This window comes from Orcinus orca, chromosome 1 (assembly GCF_937001465.1).
Source record: "Orcinus orca chromosome 1, mOrcOrc1.1, whole genome shotgun sequence".
NCBI lineage: Eukaryota > Metazoa > Chordata > Mammalia > Artiodactyla > Delphinidae > Orcinus > Orcinus orca.
This window is the reverse complement of record NC_064559.1, coordinates 168,739,155-168,757,261: the sequence shown is the minus strand read 5'-3', so window position 1 is coordinate 168,757,261 and position 18,107 is coordinate 168,739,155. Positions and strand designations below refer to the sequence as shown.

Below are 18,107 nucleotides of genomic sequence, written 5' to 3'. Positions count from 1 at the left end.
AGAGTTTTAAAAATACAGTGTAAAGAGAATCTTAAGTTATGAACTAAATTTATACTTTCAGAATGAGCTTGGCAATATTAGAAATCAATGACAGTGGTGAATGAGACTTACACTGTTCTAAGAAAGAACTTCAGAAATCTTCATAGGCGTTTCTTGAGTCTTAGGCTGTGCATGCCTAGGGTGAGACTTCCTGAGGCCTGAAAAAGAACAAATACCAAGGAGCTGCTAACTGAACAACACATGGAGCTTACACAGGTTAGAAAATATTTGAATTCCAAACAGTGGAAAGAAGTTAATACCCAGGACATTCACTACAGGTGCCAGAAAAGATTAAACTAGCCCTAAATTAAAGGTTTCTCTAAGGCAACCCTGTGAACCTTAAAAGCAAGTCTTAAAATGATCAAGCTGCTCTGCAAGTGAACTGTCTGTCAGAGAAAAACTAAGCACTCTGTTAAAAAAGACAACAAAATCTATACACTCAACAACATGTTTAGTTATATGGTAAGAGTTGCTAGATGAAAGATGAAGCAGAAAAATATGACCCATAACCAGGAGAAAAATTAGACAATTGAAACGGACCCAGAAATGGTAGTGATGATGGAATTAGCAGGAAAAAATTTCAAACTTTTTTTATAGATATGATCCAAGATTTTAAAGAAAACATGAAATTAAGAGGAGGAAAAAAAATAAAAATTTGACATGAAAAATATTTGGGTGAGCTTAAGAGTAGATACAAATGAGAAAAGGTCGGTGAAATTGAATACACAGCAATAGAAAATATCCAAACTGAAAGAAAGCTGGTTTAAAAAAAATTAGAAAGCAAGAACACCAGAATTATCCTGATATCAATACCAGGCAAAGACATAAGAAAAGAAAATTACTGAACAATATCTCTCATGAGCATAGATGAGGAAATTCTTAAAAAATTTTTAACAAATGGAACCCAACAGTATATAAAAAGGACCAAGGAGGTTATTCCAGGAATGCAAAGTTGGTTTAACATTTGAAAGTCAATGTGTTTCATCCTATTACCAGACCAGGAAAGAAAAACAATCTGATCATCTCAGTAGATGCAGAAAGAGCATCTAAGGATATCCTACAGCTAACATCAAAATTAATAGTGAAAAATTAAATGTGACTGTTTCCCCTCTAAGATCAGGAACAAGGCAAGGATGTCCAACCTCACTGCTATTGAACATTGTAATGAAGGTTCTGTCCAGTGTGATCAGGAAAGAAACAGAAGGCATCCAGATTGGAAAGAATGAAGGAAAACTGTTTTTATTCACAGGTGACGTGATATCTATGTAGAAAAATCCCATGAAATCTACAAGAGGGCAACTAGACTGCATTTCTTTATATTAGCTGCAACCAGTATAAATGAAAAAATGACATTTACAGTTTTACCAAAAACTATGAAATACTTAGGGATATATCTGACAAAGATGTACAAGACCTGTACACTGAGAAAAACAAAGGCATTGCTGAGAGACGTTAGGGAAGGCCTGACCAAATAGAAGGACGGCACTTATGAGTTGGAAGACTTACTATTGTTAAAATGGCAGTTCTCTCCAAATGTATTGTAGATTTATATAGTCCCAGTCAAAATCTTAGCAGTCTTAGCAGAAGAGAAATTCACAGGCTGATTCTAAAATTCATACAGAAATGCAAAGGACCTAGAATATTGAAACAACTTAGAAAAACGAAGAACAAAATTGGAGGAATTATACTACCTGACTTCAAGACATACTGTAGAGCTACAGTAATCAAGACAGGTGTTTTGTGGCTCCAAATGTGTGTTTTTTCCATACCTCATCAAGCAGTTCTGTAATTCTCAGCAGACATTGACTGGGTGTCCAACAAATTTAACTCAATTCTGACACTGTCTCCCTGGAGATAGTGTCAGATCCCACAGGTTAAGGGCTCAATCCCACAATACTGCTGTCCCCACTTCAGATGCCAATCCCAAGTTTATGTTGTTACCTGTGCTTCTGACTGACTAGCTGTAGATCTGAGGTTCCCACGACCCCCCCTCCTCTGGTTCAATTAATTTTCTAGAGCAGCTCACAGAACTCAGAGAAACATTTAATTATATTTACCAGTTTATTATAAAGGATGCAGATGAGCAGCCAGATTAAGAGATACATAGGGCAGGGTTCTGAAGGATTCTGAGCACAGGAGCTTCTGTCCCCATGGAACTAGGCTGTCCCATCATCCAGGCATGTGAGTGCATTCACCAACGTGGTGAATGCTTCCTTGCCCTGAGAGACATTTTCATATGATAAACCGGACTAATTATTAATGACTGAATGGGACGCTAGTAATGTGCTAGTATCTGTTAACTGTTACAATCATTTTGTTTTAAGGGATCTGTCATCAAAGGCCAGAAGATGTAATAAGAACTATATTTGGTCTTTGTTCCTGGTTCCTAGCACAGAACTCCTCAAACCTTTATAATTTCCTGAGTGATAGGAGTGTCTTTTGTCATTCATAAGGATCCCCTTTTGACATAGGGTAATGAGGTGACAGAGTGGGATGTCTCCCAGGGCAAGGCCACTGAGGTTTGCAGGCTTCCAGTAGATTTTGTAAGGCTCCAAAAGCAGAAGTGGTCTTAGGGTGAAGCCATATATTGCTCTTTAACTAAGAAATAATATCATCTCTTGCTCTGAGACTTTTTTTTTTTTTTGCGTTACGCGGGCCTCTCACTGCTGTGGCCCCTCCCACTGCAGAGCACAGGCTGCGGACGCGCAGGCCCAGTGGCCATGGCTCACGGGCCCAGCCGCTCCGCGGCATGTGGGATCCTCCCGGACTGGGGCACGAACCCGTGTCCCCTGCATCGGCAGGCGGACTCTCAACCACTGCGCCACCAGGGAGGCCCCGCTCTGAGCCTTTACTGATGTGTTAATGTCATATTGAATTTCTCTTATTACATAGCCTATTTATTCATTCCACCCTCAGCTCCTGATCCTCTTCTCCTCATGTACACTCAAACTTTTCCACCTTTGGAAGGGACATTAATTTTGACCCCTGTGTTGGTCTAGATTGCCAACAGCAATACTAGTCTAGCAAGTGTCTCCCCCTCAGTCCGCTGTCATTCAGATAGGGTAAGATTACATAGGTGCAGAACTAGCGGGCTGTTTTTACCAGGAGGCAATATAGTTGCATTCAGTGTTATTCCCAATTTTGCCAGATGGAGTTAAGGCATAACCCAACCCATCAGGCCCTTGGGAATCCTGACAAAAAGAGTTTACAACATAGTTACAATTTCTTGCTTAGGAATCATCCCTGCTTCCAGCATTTGTAGTTGCAGCCCTGGTTCTGTGACCACTGCACCAGGTAGGGGAATTAAAAAACGTTGTGATATGGGGAAGAAGAAGAAAAAGGTATAGTCATTTTACCAGTATCCTCCCTTAGCAAGAATTACATAATCATATCAACATCCTTTCCCACTCCCTCTTCCCCAGGTTCCCCAGAAAAACAGGAGAATATCTAGTGGGGACGTTCTATCTATCTATCTATCTAGTTGTGCTGGGTCTTAATTGCAGCTCATCAGATCCTTGGTTGCAGCATGTGGGCTGCTTAGTTGCGGCTCCAGGGCTTCTTAGTTGCGGCATGTGGGCTCCTTAGTTGTGGCATGCAAACTCTTAGTTGTGGCATGCATGTAGAACCTAGTTCCCTGACCAGGGATCAAACCCGTGCCCCCTGCATTGGAAGTGCAAAGTCTTATCCACTGCTCCACCAGGGAAGTCCCTAGTGGGGACATTCTTTTAGCTCCACTCATATTGAGTGTGAGCATACATATACTCGTGAAGGTGTGAAAGCTAGCCCTTCAGGCCTATATCTCCCCCCTCCCTCCCATCTCCGATTTTAGATAACTAATGTTTTAATTGCCCATTCCAATTCTGTATCGAACTATTACTCTGAGGAGGATATCTCTCTGCCCATTGTTGGACATTGTAGGGATAGAAAACGTTTTCCTTGACTCTGGCGCTTTGTGCCTTAAAATGCAAGAGGAATATGTCTAGATTCAGTCCATTTCTGCATTGCTGCAGTTCCTCCGTATCCACTCATCTCATGGACTCAGGTGGCCACCTCAAGCAAGTGCATTGGGATATCTGCTTGTCAGTTCCAGTCAGCTTCTGAACATGGAAGAGAGTTCTTCTGATGGGCACAGATATGTCCTGCCTTAATGACCAGGTTTCCATTGCCCTTGTATCCACCTACACGGCTAGACCATTGGCCACTGCCCATGAAAAAACCCAAACAGAGGGTTTTACCACTATTCAGTATTTCATCCTTGGGAAAGGATGGGAAAACAGCATGCAGTTCAGTCCACAGAGCTGTTTTGGTTTTACCTTTTTCAATCAGAATGGTGGCCTTCCAAACAGGATGTTGTCTGTTTACCTTGGAACTGCTATCCACAAACCAAGCAGCTGTTTGTTGGTTGTTGGCGAGCTGTTTATAGGGTACTGTCCAAGTGACTATACAATCTGGCAGCTCCTTGTGCAGTTCCAAAGTCAGTCCTAGGGACTGACTAGGGAGAAAGAGGCTCCCTGCTCATGAGTATCTCCTTGCATTCTCCAGGTAGCACGATCCTGTATAAACGAATTCTGTTTTATCATGGAACTCTTCTGGGCACTGCCATCCCCATTAGAGTGTTTCTCTGACATCACTCAAAACGTCTTGGGTATTTCAGGTTTGAAGATCATTGTTTGTCCTTCAGTCATGAGGGTAGCTTCAGTTAATGTCAAATAGCAAGGTAGTAAATGCCCCTCAAATGGGAATTCTCAAGTCCAAAGTCCCAGTAATCATCTCTGGTAGGCACTCACAGGCTTTTGTCATAAACCCCAGTCATTGTAAAAAAAAAAAAAAAAAAACCCAGTCAGTCCTTCACATAGGGCTATGGCACAGAGAATTTGTCCCTACCAGCACTCCAGCTTCTATTCTACATTGCATTGGCTTGGGCAACCTTACTGGTTCCCATTTAGCATGCCCAATTAACATTGCTTGAAAGGTAGATTTACATGCTTTCTGTTTTGTGATGTTAGGTAGTGGAAACATTGCCCAGTCAATAAAATGTTCATTCTCATAATACCATCAGGTAAAAGAAATGTAACCACTTCACATAAAGTCTGTTCAACCATACCAATTCTCCTACAGACTTTTACCTTAATTCTTTTAACCCTTATATTCCTAACTGTAATCATCCACAGATTTTGGTCTTACACTACTAGGTAGGAGAGTGTTCCCCAGCCAGACATAATACTCATTTCCATAAAATATTGAGGCAAAGGAGACACAACTTCTTTACATAAAGTCTTTTTAAACATTCCAGTTTTCAGGACTTCCCTGGTGATCCAGTGATTGAGTATCTGCCTACCAATGCAGGGGATGTGGGTTCGGTCCCTGGTCAGGAAACTAAGATCCCACATGCCTCAGGGCAACTAAGCCCGCAGGCTCTAGAGCCTGTGGGCCGCAACTAAAACTCCATACAGCCAAGTAAATAAATAAATATTTAAAAAAAAAACACTCCCAACTTTCATAATCCTGTCAATCCTTACATTTTTTTTTTAAACTCTCTAATTGTAGCCCACGTCAGAATTTCACCAGGAACTTCTCCACTTCCTAAGTTACCCACTCTTGTGCAAAAGGCTTTAAGTCCCCAATAAGGAGTCAAGCCAAGGAATCCTGGCCTTTTGTCAATCTTTGCCTTGATTAGATAAAACAATTGCAGGTCAGGTTTGGAGTCATCTCTAAATTCCATTGGTTGGGACTTCCCTGGTGGCGCAGTGGTTGAGACTCCGTGCTCCCAGTGCAGGGGCCCCGGGTTTGATCCCTGGTTGGGCAACTAGATCCCACATGCATGCTGCAACTGGGAGTTTGCATGCCGCAACTAAGGGGCATGCCTGCTGCAACTAAGACCCAGCGCAGCCAAATAAATATTTTTTTTTAAAAAAAACAAACATTGGGCTTCCCTGGTGGTGCAGTGGTTGAGAGTCCACCTGCCGATGCAGGGGCACAGGTTTGTGCCCCGGTCCGGGAAGATCCCACATGCCGTGGAGCGGCTGGGCCTGTGAGCCATGGCCGCTGAGCCTGCGCGTCCGGAGCCTGTGCTCCGCAACGGGAGAGGCCCCCGTACCGCAAAAAAATAAAATTAAATTAAAAAAATAAAAAACATTTAACAAAACTCTTAAAAACATAAATAAATAAAAAAATAAATTCCATTGGTAACTTTTACTGTTAGTAACTGATTGCAGCACAGCTGCTACTCCACATCATGGAGTAGCCACCCAAAAACCAGAGGTTCCTTATCCCTCACCTTTTTATCCTTTCTGTTCCCTAACCACATGTTTCCATAAGCCAGGACCAAGATAGCAAATCCCACTTCTGACACCAATTCTGATATGTGTTTTTTCCACATCCCACCTAAAAGTTCTCCATTTCTCAGCTGACACTGACTGGGTGTCCTACAAATTTAGTTCAATTCTGACACTATTTACCTCGAGATAGTGTCAGATTCCACAAGTTAAGGTCTCAGTCCCACAAAACTGCCCTCAATTCAGACACCAATTGGAAGTCCAGGCATAAGCATAAACAAAGAATGTTCAAAGAACCAGAATAGAGAGTACAGAAACAGACCTATACACATACGGTTAATTAGGGTTTTTGTTTTTTTTTCTCTGTACACTTTGGCTTTTTTTTTTTTTTTTTTTTTTTTTTTAGGCGGTACGCGGGCCTCTCACTGTCGTGGTCTCTCCCGTTGCGGAGCACAGGCTCTGGACGTGCAGGCCTAGTGGCCATGGCTCATGGGCCCAGCCACTCTGCGGCATGTGGGATCTTCCCAGACCGGGGCACGAACCCGTGTCCCCAGCATCGGCAGGCGGACTCTCAACCACTGTGCCACCAGGGAAGCCCCTGGTTAGTTAGTTTTTGATATAAGTACAAAGCAATTCAATGGAGAAATAAGAGTCTTTGCAACAAACAGTACTGCATCAAGTGTATCTCTATCTGCAAAAAAAAAAAGAACTTTGATTCATACTTTGTACAAAAAAATTAACTCTTGGGACTTCCCTGGTGATCCATTGGCTGAGACTCCAAGCTCCCAGTGCAGGGGGCCCAGGTTTGCTCCCTGGTTGGAGAACTAGATCCTGCATGCATGCTTCAAGTAAGAATCCACACACCACAACTAAGAAGCCCACATGCCACAACTAAAGATCCCTCATTCCACAACAAAGATCCTACATGCCACACCTAAGACCTGGCACAGCCAAAATAAATAATTAATTTTTTAAAATTTAACTTTTAATGGATCATAAGTCTAAATATGAAACCAAAAACTATTAAAAGTTTCTACAAGAAAATGTGACAAAATATTTGTAACCTTGTCTTAGGCAGATTTTTTTTTTTTAACATCTGTATTGGAGTATAATTGCTTTACAATGGTGTGTTAGTTTCTGCTGTATAACAAAGTGAGTCAGCTATAGATATACATATATCCCTATATCTCCTCCCTCTTGCGTCTCCCTCCTAACCTACCTATCTCACCCCTCTAGATGGACATGGCACAAAGCATGGAGCTGATATCCCTGTGCTATGCAGCTGCTTCCCACCAGCTATCTTTTTTACATTTGGTAGTGTATATATGTCCATGCCACTCTCTCACTTCGTCCCAGCTTACCCTTCCCCCTCCCCATGTCCTCAAGTCCATTCTCTATGTCTGCGTCTTTATCCTGTCCTGCCCCTAGGTTATTCAGAACCACTTTTTTTTTTTTAGATTCCATATATATGTCTTAGCATATGGTATTTGTTTTTCTTTCTGACTTACTTCACTCTGTATAACAGTCTCTGGGTCCATCCACCTCACTACAAATAACTCAGTTTCATTTCTTTTTATGGCTGAGTAATATTCCATTGTATATATGTGCCACATCTTCTTTATCCATTCATCTGTCGATGGACACTTAGGTTGCTTCCATGTCCTGGCTATTGTAAATAGAGCTGCAGTGAGCATTGTGGTACATGACTCTTTTTGAATTATGATTTTCTCAGGGCACATGCCCAGTAGTGGGATTGCTGGGTCGTATGGTAGTTCTAATTTTAGTTTTTTAAGGAACCTCCATACTGTTCTCCATAGTGGCTGTATCAATTTACATTGCCACCAACAGTGCAAGAGGGTTCCCTTTACTCCACACCCTTTCCAGCATTTACTGTTTGTAGATTTTTTGATGATGGCCATTCTGACTGGTGGGAGGTGATACCTCATTGTAGTTTTTTTTTGTTTTGTTTTTTTTTGCAGTACGCGGGCTTCTCACTGCTGTGGCCTCTCCTGTTGCGGAGCACAGGCTCCGGACGCACAGGCTCAGCGGCCATGGCTCACGGACCCAGCCACTCCGCGGCATGTGGGGTCCTCCCGGACCAGGGCACGAACCCATGTCCCCTGCATCGGCAGGCGGACTCTAAACCACTGCGCCACCAGGGAAGCCCCCTCATTGTAGTTTTGATTTGTATTTCTCTAATGATTAGTGATGTTGAGCATCCTTTCATGTGTTTGTTGGCAATCTGTATATCTTCTTTGGAGAAATGTCTATTTAGATCTTCTGCCCATTTTTGGATTGGGTTGTTTTTTTTTTTTTGATACTGAGCTGCATGAGCTGCTTGTATATTTTGGAGATTAACCCTTTGTCAGTTGCTTTGTTTGCAAATGTTTTCTCCCATTCTGAGGGTTGTCTTTTCGTCTTGTTTATGGTTTCCTTTGCTGTGCAAAAGCTTTTAAGTTTCATTAGGTTCCATTTGTTTTTTTTTTGTTTTTACTTCCATTTCTCTAGGAGGTGGGTCAAAAAGGATCTTGCTGTAATTTGTGTCTTAGAGTGTTCTGCCTATTTTTTACTCTAAGAGTTTTATAGTATCTGGCCTTACATTTATGTCTTTAATCCATTTTGAGTTTATTTTTGTGTATGGTGTTAGGGAGTGTTCTAGTTTCATTCTTTTACATGTAGCTGTCCAGTTTTCCCAGCACCACTTATTGAAGAGACTGTCTTTTCTCCATTGTATTTCCTTGCCTCCTTTATCAAAGATAAGGTGACCATGGGTGTGTGGGTTTCTCTCTGGGCTTTCTATCCTGTTCCATTGATCTATATTTCTGTTTTTGTGCCAGTACCATAGTGTCTTGATTACTGTGGCTTTGCAGTATAGTCTGAAGTTCAGGAGCCTGATTCCTCCAGCTCTGTTTTTCTTTCTCAGGATTGCTTTGGCTATTCGGGGTCTTTTGTGTTTCTATACAAATTGTGAAAATTTTTGTTCTAGTTCTGTGAAAATTGCCATTGGTAGTTTGATAGGGATTGCATTGAATCTGTAGAATGCTTTGGGTAGTAGAGTCATTTTCACAATGTTGATTCTTCCAATCCAAGAACATGGTATATCTCTCCATCTGTTTGTGTCATCTTTAATTTCTTTCATCAGTCTTACAGATTTCTGGATACAGGTCTTTTGTCTCCTTAGGTAGGTTTATTCCTAGGTATTTTATTCTTTTTGTTGCAATGGTAAATGGGAGTGTTTCCTTAATTTCTCTTTCAGATTTTTCATCATTAGTGTATAGGAATGCAAGAGATTTCTGTGCATTAATTTTGTATCCTGCTGCTTTACCAAATTCATTGATTAGCTCTAGTAGTTTTCTGGTAGCATGTTTAGGATTCTCTATGTATAGTATCATGTCATGTGCAAACAGTGACAGTTTTACTTCTTCTTTTCTGATTTGGATTCCTGTTATTTCTTTTTCTTCTCTGATTGCTGTGGCTAAAACTTCCAAAACTATGTTGAGTAATAGTGGTGAGAGTGGGCAACCTTGTCTTCTTCCTGATCTTAGTGGAAATGGTTTCAGTTTATCACCATTGAGAATGATGTTGGCTGTGGGTTTGTAATATATGGCCTTTGTTATGTTGAGGTAAGTTCCCTCTATGCCTACTTTCTGGAGGGTTTTTGTCATAAATGGGTGTTGAATTTTGTTGAAAGCTTTTTCTGCATCTGTTGAGATCAAATTCTTAAATATGCACAAAGTATGATCTACAAAAGAAAAAACTAGGGACTTCCCTGGCAGTCCAGTGGTTAAGACTCCACACTTCCACTGTAGGGCACGCGGGTTCAATCCCTGGTTGGGGAACTAAGATCCCGCAAGCCACACGGAGCAGCAAAAAAAAAAAAGAAAAAGAAAAACCTGCTAAATTGGACATGAACAAATCAAACTTAAGGATTTCAGCTTTTTGAAAGACATTATCAAGAAAATGAAAAGTCAGTGCACATACTGGGTCAAAATTTTCAAATCACATGTCTGATAAAGCGTTTGTGATCAAAATATACCATGTACTCTCAAAACTTAATGATAAGAAAAGAATACAAGAAAATGGACAAAAGAGTTGAACAGACTTTTCACCAAAGATTTACAGATGGCAAATAAGCACATGAAAAGGTGCTCAACATCATTAGGATAGTTGTATAGATCAATGCAATAGAATTGAGAGTCCAAAAATAACCATGCATCTAGGGTTAATTGATTTTTAACAAGGGTGCCAAGACAATTCAGTGGGGAAAGAACAGGTTTTTAAAGAAATGGTGCTGGGAAAACTGAGTAGGCACATGTAAAAGAAAGAACTGTGACCCTTACCTCATACCATATACAAAAATTAACTCAAAAATGGATTACAGGCCTAAGTATAAGAACTACATTTAAATATACATAAGCATATAAAACTTTTAAAAGAAAGCATAGGTATAACTCTTTAGGATGTTGGATTAAGCAGTGATTTCTTATATAGGACACCAAAAGCATGTGACAAAAGAAAACTAGTCTAATTGGATTTAATAAAAAATTTTAAAACTGTTGTGCTTTAAAGGACACCATCAAGAAAGTGAAAAGACGACTCCCAGAACGGTTGAAAATATTTGCAAATTATATACCTGATGAGAGATTCGTTTTCAGAATATATAAACACAATAGTAAAAAAGAAAATAACCCAGTTTAAAAATTGGCAAAGGATCTTCAAAGAAAATATACAAATGGCCAATAAGCATTAAAAGAAGTTCAGAACTTCCCTGGTGGTCCAGTGGTTGAGACTCCATGCTTCCCCTGCACGGGGCACAGGTCTGATCCCTGGTCGGGGGACTTAAGATCTCGCATGCCACAGGGCGTTGCCAAAAAAATAAATAAATAAACTTAAAAAAATAAAGATACTGTCATGATGGCCAAAAAAAAGTTCAGCATCATTAGTTATTAGAAAATATAAATTAAAGCCACAGTGAGGTGTAAGCCACTTTACACCTGCTAGGAAGGCTGCCTATAATCAAAAAGGTGGACAATGACAAGTGTTGATGAGGACATGAAGCAACTTTCTCATTCATTGCTGATGGGAATGAAAAATTATACAACCATTTCAGAAAACAATTTGGTGATTTCTTATAAAGTTAAACATACATTTATGGATGGATCTAGAGACTGTCATACGGAGTGAAGTAAGTCAGAAGGAGAAAAACAAATATCGTATATTAATGCATATGTGTGGAACCTAGAAAAATGGTACAGATGAACCGGTTTGCAGGGCAGAAATTGAGACACAGATGTAGAGAACAAATGTGTGGACACCAAGGGGGGAAAGTGGTGGTGGTGGGGGATGGGTGTGCGATGAATTGGGAGATTGGGATTGACATGTATACACTGATGTGTATAAAATTGACAACTAATAAGAACCTGCTGTATAAAAAAATAAAATAAAAATCAAGAATAAAATAAAAAAATAAAAATAAACATACATTTAGCATTTGCCCATCATTTTAGGTATTTTCTCAAGATCCAGGAAATGAAAAGTTCCCAAAAAACTTGTGAAAGAATGATTATAGCATTTTTAGTCATTGTAATGAAATGCTCAGGGAGAGAGAACATTCAACAAATGTCCATCAGTACAATAACATCAAAAACACGTGACGTATTCGATGCAGCGGAATACTTCTCAGCTTAGAACAACAAAAAAAGATTACATACAGGTAACAACTTGGAAACATCTCGAAAACATCATGCTGAGCAAAAGTAGATAGACACAAAAGGTTACATGCTGTCCATTTATATGAAGTTGTAGGCAAAAGTCTATATCACAGAAATTAGAACAGTGGTTACCTGAGGGGTGCAGGGGAGATTGACTTCAAAGGTGCACAAGGAAACTTTTTAGTTGTTGAAAATATTCCATATCCTGATTGTGTTGGTGGTTACACAAGTGTATACGTTTGGCAAAACTCATAAAACTATAGATTAAATTAGGTGTGTTTTATTGTGTGTAAATTAGACTTTATGACTAAAACTAAAAAAATAAACTTTATAAAGTTTATATATGACTAAATATGACTAAAACTAAAAAAATAAACTTTAAAAGGTATGTGTAAAAAAAGGCAAAAGGAAAAAAATATTTAAAAATAATGAATACTGCATGTACAATATGACTGCTATTAAATATTTATTTATTTATTTATTTTTGGCTGCGTTGGGTCTTCGTTGCTGCATACAGGCTTTCTCTAGTTGCAGCGAGTGGGGGCTACTCTTCATTGTGGTGCACGGGCTTCTCGTTGTGGTGGCTTCTCTTGTTGCAGAGCACAGGCACTAGGCGAGTGGGCTCAGTAGTTGTGGCTCACGGGCTCTAGAGCACAGACTCAGTAGTTGTGGTGCGCGGGCTTAGTTGCTCCGCGGCATGTGGGATCTTCCTGGACCAGGGTTCGAACCCGTGTCCGCTGCATTGGCCGGCGGATTCTTAACCACTGCGCCCCAAGGGAAGCCCTAAATTTTTTCTTTAACATAGGAAATGCATAAAAGTGTAACAGTACCCATCTTACTCATGATTTGGGGGTCAAAGAAGATTGTCTATGTCTTACGGTTATGATTTTTATATATATTATATATAATATATATAATGGTATGTGTATTATCATGATCTATGTGTGGGCCTTGTAGTGTAGGCATAACATCATTACAGAGATGTTTTTCAAGCTCTAACTTATGTTAGTGAGCAATAACAAAACAGCTTAAATTTAAGCAAAAAAATAAAAATTATTCCACAAAAAAACAAATTAAGTTTTTTAAGGAAAGCTCTTTCTCCTGTTTTCTTTCAGCCTCAAGGTATTGCAGCATGCTGATTGAGGAAGGAGGATTGCAGCATTTATACAACATCAAAGAACATGAACAGACTGATCCTCATGTCCAACAGATTGCTGTGGCCATCCTGGACAGCTTAGAGAAACACATTGTACGCCATGGAAGACCACCTCCCTGTAAAAAGCAGCCCCAGGCCAGACTAAATTGATAGCTATAGGTAATTGGATAATTGAATCACAGAAATTCTTTTTGTGATAGGTTCACTTGGAATATCTTACCCTCTCTGATGTTTTGGGGGTTTCTACAACAAGAGTCATAAAGTGAGTATGGGATTGATAATGTACAGTACTGCCCATGTGAACAGTCTCTGATTTGTCTTGTGATTTTTAACTTATCAGATGAGAAGAGTCTCTTCCTTGATCATTGCCTTTTAGGAAAATTTCCACATCCTTCAGTGTTTGAACTTACTTGTGCTTAAAATTCTACAGTTTTATGAGGAAGTTTGCACGGACCCTTAGGCCAGACTTTTCTGATCTTAAAGTCCCTTCAATTTGCAGCTTCAGATAAGCTGTTAACCTGATTTCTGGCACTGCTTCAGTTGTAAATTTTATATTGCTTCTGTATAAAATGCCTTTATTCTCTGTCTGTGTATCTTTTATAAGATGTCCTTCTTAGTGTGAAAGAATGGAAATCTGAGTCCTCTCCTTGTGAAAGCTACTCACTGGCTGGTGCTCGGATGGCTGGCAGAAAATATATTGAAAAGAAAAACTACTAAGGGAAAATAGAGTTTAGGAACTGGGAAAAGGTCTGCTCTTGTGGTATATAGTTTTTAAACTGGGACTGGCTAATCTTCTGGGGCCCACCTCTCCTGAGGCATTGCGTAGTAGCTTGTTCTTCATATTTATTCCTGGAGGCATGGGCTGCTGCTTCCTACACAGACTGCTGGTTACTCTCTAGAAATATTTCCCCAAACACCACAGTTTAAAATATTACAGCATTCTGCGTTAGAGATTAACTGTCTGAATTTCTTTATGTCATATTGTTGTGAAAATGTGAATTTTACAAAAATCGTCTCTTCCTCAAACAGACCATCCTTTTCCCTCTATTTCAAAGTCATTTTGTTCAGTGGAATAGAGACTACACATGGTATTACCTGCTCACTTAAAATACAATTAACAACAGTAGATTTTGCCATGAGAAGTTAATTTCTTTTGTTTCAGACTACATGTATCTTAATATTTTCATGTTGGGGAAGGATATCCACATCTCACTGCCAAAAGTAAACAAGAAGAATTAGACTATTGTTAAATGTAATGATTCTAGTTGCAGTGCATAAAAGGAAATATTTTGTAATGGGTTATTTTTTAGACAGTTGCCTTTCCTTTAAGAGAGTTGTTACAGTAAAGAATCAGTTGTCAATAATGGCAGTTGGGAGGCAGCAAGTCACCAAGAGAGTTATTTTTCATTAAACAAAAAAAAAGGCAAAGGATTTATACAATCTGAAGAGAAACCAGAGTATCCACCTTAAATTTTAGTTTGTGAATAAAGTTAACCTACAGTCTTAGATGACTGCATGTTTTCATTTGGAAAACATTCCAAAATGTTTTCAATAGAGATTTTAAATAATACGTTTAAAATCATGGTGATTATTCAGAAGCATTTTTATTTAGAAAGGAGCTGGCTTATTAGTATGCTGATAATATTTTTGACATACACATTTCATACCACTATCACAGTAGTCATACTTGAATTATTTGGTACTCCTTCACAGGAGTGAAAACTTAAATGAAAATAGATATTTACAATCATTAAAAACCATATTAAATTATGGGTTAATTCTGACTTAACCAGTTTAAGGAATGTTTATAGGTGTGAGATAAATTTTCACAGATGATTTCTATTTCAGAGGAAATGGAAAATTCTTTTAAAACTTTCCCCCTTTTTCTGGGTTTTAAATATCTAAGGCAAAATGTAGAAAATAGGATGGCCTACAAAAGCTTGGAGTCGCTAGCTATGTAGAGCATTTCTAGGTCTTCTAGCTTGTGTAGTTAAGGAAAAGCCTAATTGAGAAGTTTGGCTTCACGTTTCTATTGTATCCTATTCAAGACAAAAGTACATGTTCCTTCTAGGCTAATCCTAGGTTTTTGTCTTTATGAATTGTTTTCAAAAATGGCTAAAAATGTATGGAAAACAATAAATCCCTTCATTACTCAGAATAAGTTGTTGATAGATGAAGACTCAAATATATTGAAATTGAAATTTGCTACTTTGAGCACTGGTAATGGCCAGATACTTTTGAATCTTAAAAGCAAAATAATTAGGCACATCCCAAATATATAAAAAATTTAGTGCCTTTGTGGTTGGGATGGCTCTTAAAATTGTGTATCTAATTATGGCACTGAATTGTCTATAAGGTCTTGAATCTGGCTATAATACAGTATATATGTATATGTATATATACATGTATATATATATAAAAATTGAAATTATGAGGTGTAACTGGCCTGTCTCTACAGAAAGAATCTATTAGGCCTCCCGTTTGCATTTGTACACTAGAATGTAACAGAACTTGGTGCCTTCAAGGGTTACCTCTTCAGTGACTTAGAGGTGCTGTTTCAAGCACAATTTAGACTAGGGTTGAACCACTCATTGCTCAAATCATTGGTGTGCTCAGATATTGCAAATTATCACTACATCAGTCCACAAGCAACAGCAAGGTTTAGATATACTAAAGGAAAAAGGAAATAGATCTACTAAAGGAAATGGGAAATGGAATTAGACTTTTTAAACTATAAGGATGCATGTGTAAATTTATTGAGTAAAACAAGAACAGTCTGAAATTAAAGCAAAAATAATTAGGGTATCTCATTCTTTCCATCAAGTAAGTTTTGCTGTTCTCTTTATACTCTAAAAAATCATTTTTTCCTTTTGCAGTTGAAAAGGAACATAAATCAAATCAAGTAGTAATAAGGGGTTAATTTACTCTCTGGCCAAGGACTCAGTGGTTACTGATCTTAGTTGAGAATTAAAAAAGTCATATCAGACTCACAGATCCAGGAATTGACCTTAAATATTGCCGCTCCTCACCCTTGGACAGAAATGCCGTTTAGTGGCACTAGTCAATTTAAGTGAATTACCCAAGGTAGAGGTGAATCCCACAAAGCAACTATGGGAATTTAATTTCATGATATCTTTTGTTTGCAAGCTTCCAAAGAATCAAGGATTCATGTTTTAAAATATCAGTGCTGTATATCCAGCCTAGGAAGTTGATCTTGCTAGTGGGACCTTTTGAGTTGGCCCTTTTTCTCCCCAGTCACTTTCATTTGGCTATATTTTAAATTATGCCATGCTCAAGATAGTATTGGGCCATCATCTAGACCTTTGGAGCACATTTTGATGAAAACATATTTTATTATGGTTCATTATGTGCTAAATTAGGGTAGAATCGATTAATGAACCGTGGTTTTGGCTTAGTGCTTTAAAATGCCTGACACCCCACCCTGTCCCCCCATAGAACAAGGTGCAGCAATACCCAAGGTTGAAAAGAGGTCATGAGTAGCCAGGAAAATAAACTTACTTTGTTGTATATGTTGAAACCCACCCCTCTCCTGCCCTCTAATGGTCTGTTTACATTATTTGGTTATTGTGCAACTTTTATCTTGAGATAAACAGTATTATTAAACTGAAGGTGTAAGTTAAAGGCAATATCATACTGTTGGCTGACGTGGGCAGTTTCATCTGTATGTTACTTATTTGGGGGCTTTATATGGCTAGGGCCTCAGAGTAGTGTTCCGAGATAGCTTACAGAGAGGTTTGCAAACTTATGGTTTTCCTCTCAAATCCATTGTAGCAGTTTCAAATGATTGTGTGGATATTGGATATTTAAATTTTACCATTTGCTTTGTATTGACACATTTTTCATTTTTTGTATTAACTCACGAACTGTTTATTTAAGTAATAATGCAAATCCAGACTTCATCCAGTGATGAAAATAGCGGTATGATAGGAAATTTTGCTGAGTGTGCTTTAAATGAGTAACTGCTTTATCTTTTTTTAGTATTTCATAGATTTTGTGTGACATGTACACTCCTAATTATGCATTCTTTGGTTTCCAAATCTTAACCTAAGACATTCTTATGTTAACTGATTGATAGCCTAAGAGAGAACTTTCTCTGCCTGTTTCTCCCCTCCCCCAATTTTTTTTGGGTAAAGAAAATCAATGCTATTTCTCGTTTCTCTGGATGAAGCAAAGCTCCTTTGGACAGCACAACCTAACTGCATAGCTAGATAGAATGGTTATCGAGAATATTTAGAAAATCCAAATTTATCAAATTATGAGAAATCATAAATGTAGTTCATTAATAATATGTGCTTAATTTTGAACTTATTTTGGAAAATTGTTCAAATTGGGTTCTTTTAAGCTTACTTTAATCAGCTTAGAAGCAAGAAACTACTTTGCTAATGAAAGCTGAGACATACTTTCATAAAAGCAGGAAATTCTTGAGAGCATTTAAAAATGGGAAGATGTTATGTCAAGATTTATACTTTCAGATAATCTGTAAGAATAAAATTTTTAAATCCCTGACTTTTGTAGAATTCCTGCTGTCAAATTCTCACTGACTTGTGAGTATGGAAAAAGCTATCTTTTGCTTGAATTCTGATGGAAGAGTTTAACTCCTTTTAAAGGATATGAAAAATTCGTTGGAAAGTGTAATGTGTATACATTTCAAAGGCTGTCAATTGTCTGGACTGAAGGCACTGTTCTTACTGTGGCCAGATGAATGGGAGTGTCCTGTACATGAATCATGGTGTTTTAAATCAGGACATCACTTAGGTATTACTGTTGTGTATACAGATTTTTGTTTTGGGGATTTTTTTTTTTTTGGCCTAAATAAATGTTACAAATTTTATGTAAAGTGTGTCTTGTCTACATTTATTCTGGGCATTTGCTTTAAAATTTAAAACTAATGCTTCAAGATTCAGA

General features: G+C 38.5%; 1 protein-coding gene across 5 annotated transcripts in view; it reads left to right on the top strand.

Annotated features, from left to right (window-relative positions):
- ZYG11B (zyg-11 family member B, cell cycle regulator) overlaps window positions 1-18,039 on the top strand; it is an 80,180-nt gene extending 62,141 nt beyond the window's left edge. For 4 of the 5 annotated variants that reach the window (XM_004273844.4, XM_033435500.2, XM_033435501.2 and 1 more), the window contains one exon: window positions 13,141-18,039. In XM_004273844.4, coding sequence (XP_004273892.1) covers window positions 13,141-13,331 — 191 coding nt within the window. In that variant the 3' untranslated portion in view covers window positions 13,332-18,039. The remainder of the gene's footprint in view (window positions 1-13,140) is intronic. The other variant, XM_033435502.2, reaches the window with a different exon arrangement.
- Window positions 18,040-18,107: the final 68 nt, after the last annotated feature.